The sequence below is a fragment of the Mytilus edulis genome, chromosome 2 (genome assembly GCF_963676685.1).
Source record: "Mytilus edulis chromosome 2, xbMytEdul2.2, whole genome shotgun sequence".
Taxonomy (NCBI): Eukaryota; Metazoa; Mollusca; class Bivalvia; order Mytilida; family Mytilidae; genus Mytilus; species Mytilus edulis.
The window spans coordinates 106,956,405-106,970,095 of record NC_092345.1 but is presented as its reverse complement, the minus strand read 5'-3'; the positions used below and the strand labels follow the sequence as shown (position 1 = coordinate 106,970,095).

The window sequence follows — 13,691 nt, the reverse complement described above, 5'->3', positions numbered from 1 at the left end:
CCAATTGATCTATGGAATGATTGATTGATCACTGCTTTACATCACTTTCAGTACTATTAAGTATTTCTTGACAGACTTTTAAACAAAGGTTTTAAAATGGTAAAGTTGAAGTTGTCAAGCAGAATCTGCCCTCCATTACATTTTAACAAAATAGTCAAATCTTTATCAAAAGCATAACCTGGTAATGCCTTCTCCCAATCTGTTTTTACCTATCCCATTCCTCTCTGACAAGAACTATACCAGATACTAACCTAGGGTCATGCCATCAGTTATTAAGTATTTACAGGCATTTACTGTTGTATAGGAACTCTTGCAAATATAAAAAAAAGTCGGAGGTTTAGCTAGCTAAAAGACCAGGTTTAACTCACCTTATTCTTTGAAAAGGCATGAACCAATTCAGGAATATGAGTTGATATTCCATTCCTTTTAATGGTTGATAGGGTTTATGTTTTTAATTTTGTCAGTTTTTATAAAAACCCACTTTTGAATTTATCGTGGAGTATTTTTGTTATACTTAACTGCACAGAAAAAAGGAAAATTTAATCAAATATTTTAAACAACCATGCACTTGATTTTTTCCCAATTTAGACCTGGAAGATAGTTAATGATTAGTTCTACTTTGACATTTTTTTACTAGATTTCTGACATACATTTCAGATTACAGTACCCTGATAAGAGTAGTACAATCAGTTATAACTAAGTAAACATGTAATATGATTTAAAATCAATTTTATTCAATGATTTTTAATTTTTCAGTCATGAGTAAAAATACCATTCTATTATCAATAAAACTAATGAGAACTTCATACAAACTGATGGATGTGTTATAGTAAATATGACGTAAAGTCGTTCCAGGTACATTTACATTTTTTATATTAAAAAAAAATAGTCAATAAATCTTTTGTATATACTCAGATATATAAAAATTTCAAACTGAAAATATTTTTACAAAAAAAGTTAGATCTATCGCTGTAGGAGAATTACAAAATCATTTCATGTCTGCCAAAGATTAAGAGAAAAGAAATGGCTAAGTAGAAGACTGCACTGAAATCTCCATCAACGTACATGTATCTACAGCAGGTTTTACCCTTGCCAGATGATTATATAATATTGATGTTTTTGAAGCAATATTTCATAATCGGAAATTTAGTCTAAATTGGAATAGAACAGATCAATTGTAATATATTATTTATCAAATATTTAATGAACATAAAAAACTTATCTATTTCATTTCCACAATGATAAGCAACAACAACGAAAAACAAATTGATAGTATACTGGGTTTTAATGACATTTATAAGTGTCATTGTTATAGCAATGAAGGGCAATAACTCCTTAACCACAAACATGAAAATCATCACTATCCAACATGAGGTGAAATAATACATGTAAGTAAGCCATAACTATCTAATTATTGTAGTAGTCAAATAAATGCATATTTATTTATTTTTATTTATTTTTTTAGGGGGGGGGGAGGTATACAGTGTATTGGAATGGAGATTAAGACAATATTAAATATCTGGTTATAAAGATAGAGACTACATGGTTTTAACAGTCATTTTTTTAAAGTTTTTTCTTCTGAAACTGCTGGGTATGTTCTGTTATAAACATTTAAAAGTTTAATGTGAAGTTTATCTTTCAATGATGATATTTAATTAAAATGTTTCTAATCAAAATATTTATAAATTGTAAGAGTTTGTTTCCAATGACCTGACCTTGTTGGCAGGCAATATTACAAATAATCACTTCAAATTCATTACCGACAAACGAAACATTTATATTCAACAATGTGTTGTCAAAATCGCTGAAACAACAAAACTTTTAATCACATTAGCTAAGATTAAAATGTCCATTAAATTCTCTAGATAAAAATAAATACTCCAAATTAAATAGGTAAAAGGATAATATAGCTGATCTGAAGTAGGATCTTTGTAAATATCTAAATGTCATTCTCCATACCCATTTTCTTGTCATAACATTTTTACATTTTTGTTAATAAAAAATTAAAACAGTAAAATGATTGCAATAAAACTTCTATTTACATCTCCCATGTGTGCCTCATTTCATGAAGCACCAAATATATAAATCATATCAAGAAAGATAACTCTGTAATAAATATACCAACTATCAGACACCAAAAAACTCCACAATCCAAATGGAGTAGCTTGAATACAATTAAAAGATACAGTTTTCTAATACAGTAATAAAAAGGACATGACTTAATGTGTATAAAAACAATAAATTACCAGTATAACACTTGTTGATAAGATGAAGACAGCTGATTACCTCAGATTTCATTATTTCTTCTGTATTCAGTGTAGAATTACTTACCATCAATCACTTTCAGACTAAAATCACATTAATTGTACTGCAAAAGTCCCATTATAAAGATATCTGGGCCCTTGGTCATAAAACTTAACCCTGTACTGGGAGTACAAATGTTTTGCTGGAACCACATAATCCAGCAGATTGATTGTACTGCCAAAGCATTTTCAATAGCCATCCCTAGTCAATGTTAAATCTCATCAAGACATCCACAACCTATGTGGTGTTATTGTTCTTTAAGTGGAGGGGTTGAGAATACAATTTAATGTTCTCTTATTAGTCAATGAAATCTGAGTGGGACATTATGGGGGGTCTGTCAGAAGGGTAAACTGACTCAGCTATCAAAATATTCTTGTTTGACGAGACTAGTAGATAAAATGACTTACTCGTCTGATTTCTCTGAGTGGATAGATGCCCGTGATGATGATCCCACTTTATAATCGTGTGGTAACGTTGCTCTGGTTTGATTATTAACACCGTCGTAACGTTTGATCGAATGATTGACAGTCATCGCACTATTGTTTGTTCCAGAAAATGTTTGAGATTTGGGTATATTTCTATATCCATCAATAAAGTTTCTTTCTTCCATTATGGTGTTACGTGTATGTCCCCCAACCGTCCGCCGAGCAAAACCTTTACTTGACGATGACCTGTAAATACATAACCATACAACTGATATTTCTATATTTAAATTGTTACAAAAGAAATGTGGTTAAAGTCTCTCGTACCATTAGTAAGATATCAAACAAAGCAAGGAAAGATTTGTCTAATTTGCTTTCTGATTGTGGTCTATTGTTGGATTGCTGTATCATTGGTGATCTCTCAAGCTGTATTGTTTATGACTGTCTGAGTTTGAAGATATTACTAGAGGTTATTTGATCTCTGATATTAGTATTTTACCCAAATGATGAAAAATTTTGTGAAGATTTCAACATTTGAGTGATATTGTCCTGACATTGTTGAAATCATTTTCAGACAACAAATATTTGCCACATCTATCTTCCTAATCTGAGGTAAATTTAAAGCTGATTTTTTAGGAAAAATCATTCTAAAGTTGAAATACATGTACTATAATTTGACATTATGAATACACAATACAAACCATATATTTTATTATAAATTGTTATACACATAACTTAATAGCTAATGTAATATACATTTGTTGTCAAATTCAGATGACTTTCCTGTCAGCCAGCTTTCTTATTTTTCACCTTAAAATTTTTCATAAATATAAAAAAGAAGATGTGGTATGATTGCCAATGAGACAACTGTCCACAAGAGACCAAAATGACACAGACATTTACAACTATAGGTCACCCTACAGCCTTCAACAATGAGCAAAGCCCATACCGCATAGTCAGCTATAAAAGGCCCCGATATGACAATGTAAGACAATTCAAACGAGAAAACTAATGGCCTTATTTATATAAAAAAATGAACAAAAAACAAATATGTAACACATAAACAAACAACAACGCTCGTGATTAAGTTAAGTAGAATTCCACACTTGCAAGAAAATAAATTAATACTCATATAGCTTTTATGTAATTATGAAGATAACTAGTCATTCTGAAGATTTTCACTGTAATTGGTAAATAATTTACTTGTGTGTTGAAAAAATGATGCAAACAAGTAAAAGCAAAGTTGATATTAAAGTAATATACGAGTAATAAGCAAGGAAGGGTGAAATGTATATAAGGATTATCTTTATAGAAAACATTCAATATTTATGTTTCAGCCTCTATAGGATTGTAAACAGGTTCAATATTCTGCAAAAAAAGCATAAGCATATAATTGGGCGGTTTTCCCCCGTTTAAAATGTCAACAATCAATTACATTGTTTTGATAATCATAATAAAACTCAAAATAAGTTATCTCCCTTTGATCATGATCAGATGATTGAAGAAAGTTACTAGTTAGTAAATATGACTAATGTTTCTAGTTAGTAAAAGAACTACTGTATGATTAAGTATTTGTTAGTTAAAGAAAACAAAAGTAGCATATTCAAAATAACCAGGCATCTATCTTTATAATCAGATATCAAATATTCTATGTACATAATTTCTATACAGTTATTCAAAATCGACGTTCCGTTTGTGATGGTTTTATGATGGAAAGGCAAAAAGAAGGAAAAGCTATATAACAGTACATTGCAAATAAAAAAAAATAATCCTGAAATGCTGAGTCATGCAATGAAAACAATGTTCTAAGCCTCAACATTTAAAGCATTTAAGACCAAAATCAAAATGCTGTTAAAGATTTTTATTTTCTTGTTTCTATAATCTACTTATTACATTTTTCTACTTGACTCATAAATTATATCTTCTAGAATTGCAACTACTTTCAACAGTAATATTGTAATTTTTTTAACTTTAAAAACATTAATTAAATCTTCATCTGTTCTAGAAGAAATATTTACTAAACCAATTTATGACTGAACCCCATTCTATTTTTCATAAACTTGACCAAAGAAAAGACATAAATATCTATACTAGTGACCAGCATGCAACATAGCTACACTACACGGAAAGGCACGAGGGAGAAATGTTCTCACCTGCTGAAAGTTCTATCAAGTTTTGCTCGACGTTTATTCTCTTCCAAGGTCTGGTATTCGGTTCTACCACTGTAAATTAGATTATCTCCCTTATTATCCTGACAGATGCCTGGTCCAAGCATACACATTGGTTTAAGTAATGAGGGTACCAGTTTAAATAGAATGGACAGTGAAGCAAACCTCTGTCTCCCTCTTTTCTTGTTTTTTTTTGTCCTTTTACCCTGTCCCCAAAAAAAGGCTATGAGTCTTAAAACAAATTAATTCTTATATTATTTTACTTTTTTCTATTTATACAGTTATTTTTGTGTTGTATGATGGGTTTAAGAACTCAACTTTTATTTATGAATGATGAAGGAAACCATATTTACCACAAATCCTTGGTAATTGACAAATGAGTCAAAAGACAAAAGTTTTTCATCTCTAAGTGGAGGTAAAGATTGTTCCACTGGGAGTACAGAGGCTACACTTTATTTATATTCATTGTCCATTCTTTTTCACTATCAGAAAAACCTTATTCATTCATTGCAGAGCATTGCAATCAAAAGCACTTAAAAAATAAAATTTATCAGAGGCACATAAAACTTTTTATTTACAGCTTTAGAAATCTGAATAAAAAGTACTAGTATACATGTTATATATATAGTGAAATTTTAAAACATACAGCACAAAACTATATTACTCCTTAATTTTAAAGAATTTTTATTTCAGGGCTTATAAAATCAAATCAAAATAGAAAAGAATAAGGTTTTTATGACTTGAACAAACTTGCAGATTAAGCTAAATTCCTAGCAAGAAAAGATGAATGTTGTCTAAAAACTACAAACTACAGATAGAGTAAAATAGATATTAGCAGAATATAGATGTCAAATGGAATTTATCTAAACATTTTAAAGATGAATATTCTTACAATATCTTCAAAGACAACACAATTCAGATCAAAACATAGCACATGTGGCAATCAGAGGCAATCCATTTACTATGCAATTATAAAATGTACCATGCAATACTTTTATTTAATGTTCCCCCACTATAAATGTGGACCAGTATAGTTTAACATATGTTTTGCATTTTCTTGCTAGAAATTTACCAAATATTTGCATAATAACTACTAGTATTAGTCACGCCTTGAACCAGTATATACTATTGTCAAACATGCATAAAATGTCTACTATAATATAGAAATGTGTCACCATTTACAGGATTTCTGATTATGTTACTGACCCCTGATTTAATAACCAACATTTCTTATCTTTTTACTGCTTGATTTCTTTTTATTTATTTTCAAATTATTATTGGTGGGTTTCGTGTTACATTTTTTTTTTCTTTATTTTGTGTGTTTTCTGTTAATGTAACTACTATTCCGCATAAGGCCAAATAAAAATATATAAGTGTGGTTCCAGTAACATACTTTTAAAAAATAGGGTCAGTAGTTCAGAATTTTTTTTTTTTTTTTATTTTTTTATTGTAAAAATCCAGAAAAAAAATCGTGTTTACCTAAATTGTTTCTGGTATTATTAAGCCCCAATCGGAAGTCAGCTATTTTTACATGTTTTTGGTTATTAAATAAACAGTCATGATACGTTTTTTAGTTAATTTTGTTGCATTCTGTTATGAATTTTTGCATTTTAGCCATAACAGATACTTCTGATGGAAATTCAGATGACAGAAATCTATGAATTTAATTATTTTAATTCACTATCCTCAAAATTTGATTGTTTGAATTTTTTTTTTTCAGAAATGAAGTTCCAGGGTTGGGTTTTTAACTAGGGTCGGTCAGGTAACTGGAACCACACATATATTTTTATTTGGCCTAAGTAACAAATATAAGTGGAAAATTCTTACCAAGTGAAGTTAAATGGGAAAGTTTGATCACTGTGTTAAGAACTCTTATACCAGGTTTAACTTCTGCTGTTAATATTAGTAAATAAACAAAAATCCAGAGCATATCAAAGGGAGGCAAATCTACTTACCTATATCGAAATTTTGATCCTAACGAAAATACTTTCTTGGAGGGAGGGTTGGGAACATACAAACGAAAAAATGTATGATGTTCTACACATGACTTCCATAAATTTTTACATGATCTATAACTGTTCATATTGAAGCCTATTAAATTTTCCACAGAATCATTCTGAAATTAAAAAGAAAATATTTTTAAAAATATTTTATTCTGAAAATAAGAATTACAAAATTACGCATAATTCAAAAGTTTGATGTTGGTAAGCACCATAGATTAAAGAATGTGGATTGTATTGTAGTTCAAAATACATAGACATCAGAAACGCCAGAAAAACTAATTAAATGATCTGACACAAGATTGCTATGTCCTTGCTGTATAATATCACTTGATGGAAGTGTGTGTCATATGGCTGAGGAATATAGTAGCTATGGTACACATGATTACACATGATTACAAACATTTGTACCAAGTATGAAGCGTTTTGTCAAACAAAGATCAGTTTTATTTACAAGTAGTACAAATGATGAAACTCTAATGTCCACTCACTATTTACATGGAAATTTAGCATAAATAAAATCACCAACAGTTGAGTTTTTAAATTATTTTTTTTTAATTTAATGACTCAGAACCTTCTAATTGGATTTAATCAACTATTGAATTCATACTAAACGAAAATTATTCAATTGCACCACCTTTCATTACTTTCACTTACAACTTCTCTTCGTAGCTGAATGAAAAACTGTTTTCTTTTAAATGAAATTTTAACTATCTTCGCCCTGAAAGTAAAATAAATTCAATGAAGTATGCAATTAGGAAAAAACATGATCAAACAATGATATGAACTACATTATTCTTATACTCATTTTTTAGTTTTTGTTTTGGTGAAAAAGTACTACCTACTAAACTAAGGAGAACATGTCTTACTATTCTTATATTACTACTCTTTTTCAAATGGTTATATCAACCAACAGAGTTGTCTTTCCTTTTTTACAACAATTTGCGTCTTTCGTGGGTTAAATTTTCATTTTTGATGGTCTTAACTGCAGATTTAGTTTTTCCCTCTTTTAACATGAAGTTAGCCTTGTGTTATGTTGAATAGTAAACTTCAAATCATACATGCATAAAATTCTAAATATATGCAGGAATCTATGTTCAGTAGATGTTGTTTGTTGATGTGGTTCATAAGTGTTTTTTATATATATTAGATCGTTGGTTTTCCTGTTTGAATGGTTTTACATTATTTTTTTGTGGCCACTTATAGCTTGCTGTTCAGTGTGAGCCAAGGCTCCTTTTTAAAGACCATACTTTGACCTATAATTGTTTACTTTTATAAATTGTGACTTGGATGGAGAGTTGTCTCATTGGCACTCATACCACATCTTCTCTTGTTATACCACTGTCCCAAATTAGGGGTAGGTTTGTGCTTCTGCAATCATCTTTAATCCCACTACATCCTGTGTGTGTCTGTTCCAAGGCAGGGGTGTGTATAGAGTGGTTAAATCCCTCTACATCCTGTGTGTGTCTGTTCCAAGGCAGGGGTGTGTATAGAGTGGTTTAATCCGTCTACATCCTGTATGTGTCTGTTCCAAGGCAGGGGTGTGTATAGAGTGGTTTAATCCGTCTACATCCTGTATGTGTCTGTTCCAAGGCAGGGGTGTGTATAGAGTGGTTTAATCCGTCTACATCCTGTATGTGTCTGTTCCAAGGCAGGGGTGTGTATAGAGTGGTTTAATCCGTCTACATCCTGTATGTGTCTGTTCCAAGGCAGGGGTGTGTATAGAGTGGTTTAATCCGTCTACATCCTGTATGTGTCTGTTCCAAGGCAGGGGTGTGCCGTTACATCCTGTATGTGTCTGTTCCAAGGCAGGGGTGTGCCGTTACATCCTGTATGTGTCTGTTCCAAGGCAGGGGTGTGCCGTTACATCCTGTATGTGTCTGTTCCAAGGCAGGGGTGTGTATAGAGTGGTTTTCATTTGTTGCTGCACATCATATTTCTCTTTTGTTTTGTTATTTTATACATAAATCAGGCTAGTTTTACAATTGTCTTTTTTGGGCCTTTTAAAGCTTACTCTGCAGTATGGATTTTGCTCATTGTTGAACCACCAGCCCAACAGAGGTGAAACCTAGCTCTACTTACCAGGGAAATGTGTTGATTTTAACATTGTTCTGAAAAGCCACCAGCCCAACAGAGGTGAAACCTAGCTCTACTTACCAGGGAAAGGTGTTGATTTTAACATTGTTCTGAAAAACCACCAGCCCAACAGAGGTGACACCTAGCTCTACTTACCAGGGAAATGTGTTGATTTTAACATTGTTCTGAAAAACCACCAGCCCAACAGAGGTGACACCTAGCTGTATATCAACACTGCTCTGATCCTAAAATATACATAAAGACAATTATCTTTTCAAATGTCTTCCATATACAGATTTGCATTATAATTTCCATGAGGATTTTTTTCCCTCCTGGGTAGCCCTACACACAAACATTTTCATTCTCTTAGTATTTAACACAGTAAAGAATTCAAAGATAAACAGCAACAATGAGCAAAATAAAAATAAATAAATTTGGGTTTAAAAAACTTTAAAGGTTCATCAGAAAAAACTGTTTCCAATAGATAACCATATTCCTTTACTCTGTTTATATATGTATTGTATCCTCTTTAGTTGACCAATTCACAAACTGATTTTCTATCAACCATATGAATTAAATAAACTTGCTTTGAAAACAGTAGTAATCTGACTACTTTTGGTATGTTAGATAATCAAACCTTTTTTAATATATCATATACACATTATATATTATGATGTCCATGCTAATATGATCCTTAATTATTCCTATTTCCTTGCTCTTACCCTTATCAGAATTATAAGCAAGGACATTTCTTCCTTCATGCTTTCTGCTAAGTTTATATATCTATATTCATACATAAAATTATAAAGATCTTCAAAAAAATGCTTTTTCTAATAAATAACACCATCACCATCAAAGAATAAAGAGAATTAATATAATCTGGTACAAACCAAGACTGATGTAAAACGCACTTGTTCACTATAAGTGTTTTGATGAAACAGATATAACCCTGATTTAGTTTTTATAGATATTAGAAACAGAATACAATAAATTTGTTTTTATACAGCTATATGGTACAACAGAATAGAAGGGAAGAAAACAGAAGAGAAAACTTACACAACTAAACGACTTAACATCATTCTGTCTTTTATCTTTTACATAGGTTTATTACTTATTTTGCTACTGAAGTATTTGTTTATTTTTTTCTCTAAATTTGCTTTAAACTAATCCCATATTCAGTGTTCAAACATTACCACAGGCAAAGCAGCCTAGGCTAAAACCATCTCAATAGGCCAACAGAAACTTACAAAAAAAATTCAAATGTTGAACTCCTGAAAAGTGTTATCTAATAAAGCAACATCTCCATATTGCAATTAATGTTGTGGCGTTTCATGCAAAAACAATTGACCATTCATTCTGACATATTTTCAAGTCAGACTATGGGAAAACACAGTTATCACTATTGGGCTAAAACTAATTGAAAGTTCTTCCATTTGTGCAATAAAAATTAAAATACCATCCACCAGACTATTAAGCCAGAATTATGTTTTTTAAAGGTATGTGCTGCCAAGTTTATAATGGTGAGTTTTACAACAATATACAAAAATAAACATTTTCAACTCATGGTGACCAGTAATTGTTTGTGTCAAGAATAAATCAAATAAAAAGGGAAATACAACAATTGAAAAACAGTGAAAATTACATAACTACTTTATAAAATAAGTAAAAAATGTTTTTGAGATAAAGTAAAACCGTAAACCCTGATTAAGAAATACCTAAAAACCATAAACCCTAATTGTGAAATACCTTAACTTTAAACCTTGGGAGTCTTTTCAGTGATCTTTCTGGTAATATTGTTATACTCATCTTAAAGAGTTAGTAAAGTGTTAGTAAATAAACACAGAAAAAAGAAGAAAATTATACTAACAACATTGAATTGTCCCGTTTCTACATCACCAATCATCATTGACTGAAAAAACAAGAAGAATTATCTCCCTTGAAGGAAAAAATCATTTCAAAATTTTTTAATATGCTAACTGCCATAACTTTCTAAAGAGTTAAAATTTTGTAAACTTACATTCTAAAATATTTTTTTACTATAAACAACAATTTTTTTATAGCTAAAATAATAAAACATATTTTAAGTTATCTCCCCTTATAAAAAAAAAATGAAAATCTGATTTAAATATAGCTTATTCCAATATAAAAATGAAATTTATCAGACTACTTGTAAAAGAATAAAATGTCAAACACACAGATGCATTTTGTTTGAAGCAAGATAAAAGTTAAAAGGGAGATAAAACTTCACAATCAAACTTATGAGGAAAAGATTAAAAGATTTCTAATTAATCTAATTGAAACCGGCAGTTGCAGACAAGCATTAAACCACTTTAAGCTTAAGATACCTCCAGTACAAGTATATTCATCATTTAAATAATTCATTTCAAGTTTAATGAGGACACATTTTTGGGATAAATTTAGCACTATAATTAGTGAAAGTTCAATTTAATAAGATGTAAAAATTGACAAAATAATCCAACTTTCTACTTGATACAATGCATAAACATATAAAAATCTTCTTGATAAAATAAAAAATCCTCTAATTCAAAAAGGGACAATAAACTTTTTTCCACGTTACAGTTATCTAATTAATTACAACGCCTTTATATCAAATTCGGACATACCCCTTTTACCATTTGCAGAAATGAAATTTCATCCAAATGATGTTCATCTTATATAAATAATTTTAAAATCATGAGTTATCTCCTCCTTACCCGAGCATTATGTAAATCTACACCATACATCTCTAATCGTTTGGCTTTATCTAAGTAATTATATTCAGCATCGGCAGGATTCTGACCTCTAAAAAATAACAAAAACAACAATGACACAAACAGTAAATAATAGAGACTTGAAATCTACATGTTGGATACTAAATTATATAAATTCTGTCAGTTATATTACATTTCTTTACAATGGTAACAATGATAGATTGAGTGTAAGATAAAACTAACAGATTTTCAGTCCAATACTTCAGGCTCAAATCCATAATTCTGGTTTCTTTTTAAAAGTTTTCTTCTGTCAACCATAAATCAATATTATATATTCCAATGTTTTGACATGATGTATGTTTTCATATGATGTATGTCGTTTACTATAAATATTGGTCTATTTTCCTATTTCTTTATAGCTATATTCTCTTGTCGCTGTATGAGAACTAGTGATACATTCAACTGCATTCTGCATAGAAGACTCATAAATTATTGTATGATTGCCAATGAGGTTTAAATCCACCAGAGTTCACATGAAGTGGATAAAAGCAATTATAGTTCACCATGCGGCCTTCAACAATGAGTAACATGTTCATTTTATTTTGATGTCAAATTTAGTTTGTACAATAATAAATGACTGCTGGTAAAGTTACTGTTGTAGAGGAGCCCATAATGTATCTAAAATTACCTGTGTTGTTTATGTAGATCAGAAACTTGTTTTTCAAATTCTGGTGTTTGATTAGGTATAAATCTGTAATCAGCTAAGTAATTGTCCCGATGTTCATCAGGGTTAAAATCACCAAGCTCAGCTAAAATTACAAACACACATTAAAAGTCATATATTTGACACCAGCTAAAAAATATCAACTTCCAAAACAAGAGAAGCTCAACCAACTTTTTAAATTTACATATTTTTTGGCAATAATATAGGGTTATTGAGATGACAATAAAATGGAATATCTTCTATGTTTGTACATTTTATTTACAATTGTTTTCTCTTATATGTGTGAATAGACTTGTTGTTTTAAAAATAATAAATTTGATCTTATTGGTGTTTTGTCTCATTTATAATTGTTTGTTTTTTTGACAACATTTGTTCTTGCGGATACAAAGAGCGTGAAATGATGGCACTTTAAACTGGTATCAATTAATAAATCAATCATCTGATATAGATACTCTTCAATTCCATAAAAGATTCTACCAATGTAACAGTAAATTGTTGCTCGTAAAATATAACATTTTATTCTATTAAGTTTCTCATTGAAATATAATTTACATGTGACATTGTAACATGGACTATCTTGAATCTATTGTCTTATGTTGTATGCTGAAAATTACCCTACATGTACATTTTTTCTCATTACGCAAATTTCTTTATTTTATGTGAGGTTCATTCATATCTGTTCAGTCACATTCAGATAGTATTTATTGTTCACACACTATACAAATAGATTTCAACATATTCCACTACTCACACTGCACTGCATAACTGGCCAATAAAATGGCTGTATTCTGTGGACACATCAACCTTCCCTCTAAAATATCTCGTTTTACTTGCAAGAAAAAGTGATACCTAAAAAATATTTAAATGATGCAATCAATAATTTTATTTTAATTATATTAAAGTTTTTACATTAGTTTGGTAGAGAACTTTTCTTTCCAAATGACATTAAATTCATTTGTAAACACAATATTTATTCCATGATTGTCAGTATATTGCTTCAGGTGTACAAAATATACTGAGCATCAAAGAAATCACAACACTGCTCAAACAAATATCACAAAAACATTTATGACAAATACATTTTAATCAAAGACTATCTTTCTCAACCTTTGTCAGAAACAATTGAAAACATAACTTGATGATGGTGAAACTGATGCCACCCCAATATCAATTGGATCTGTGTTTTGAGTTAATAAGTTTCAGTTTTAAGAACAGATGTGCAGCAGTTGTCATTTGTTGATGTGGTTCATAAGTGTTTTTCGTTTTTGTTTTTTTTATAGATTAGA

At 30.1% G+C, this 13,691-nt stretch overlaps 1 protein-coding gene across 30 annotated transcripts in view; it reads right to left on the bottom strand.

The window, feature by feature from the left end:
* Nucleotides 1–13,691, bottom strand: part of LOC139513861 (tyrosine-protein phosphatase non-receptor type 4-like) — an 87,498-nt gene that overhangs the window by 57,042 nt on the left and 16,765 nt on the right. For 6 of the 30 annotated variants that reach the window (XM_071302730.1, XM_071302737.1, XM_071302717.1 and 3 more), the window contains exons 6-14: nucleotides 13,157–13,254; nucleotides 12,370–12,490; nucleotides 11,685–11,772; nucleotides 10,838–10,879; nucleotides 9,127–9,215; nucleotides 7,552–7,615; nucleotides 6,850–7,010; nucleotides 4,880–4,948; nucleotides 2,712–2,975 (exon numbers count right to left, since the gene is read on the bottom strand). In XM_071302730.1, coding sequence (XP_071158831.1) covers nucleotides 2,712–2,975; nucleotides 4,880–4,948; nucleotides 6,850–7,010; nucleotides 7,552–7,615; nucleotides 9,127–9,215; nucleotides 10,838–10,879; nucleotides 11,685–11,772; nucleotides 12,370–12,490; nucleotides 13,157–13,254 — 996 coding nt within the window. The other 24 variants (XM_071302747.1, XM_071302748.1, XM_071302729.1 and 21 more) reach the window with 7 other exon arrangements.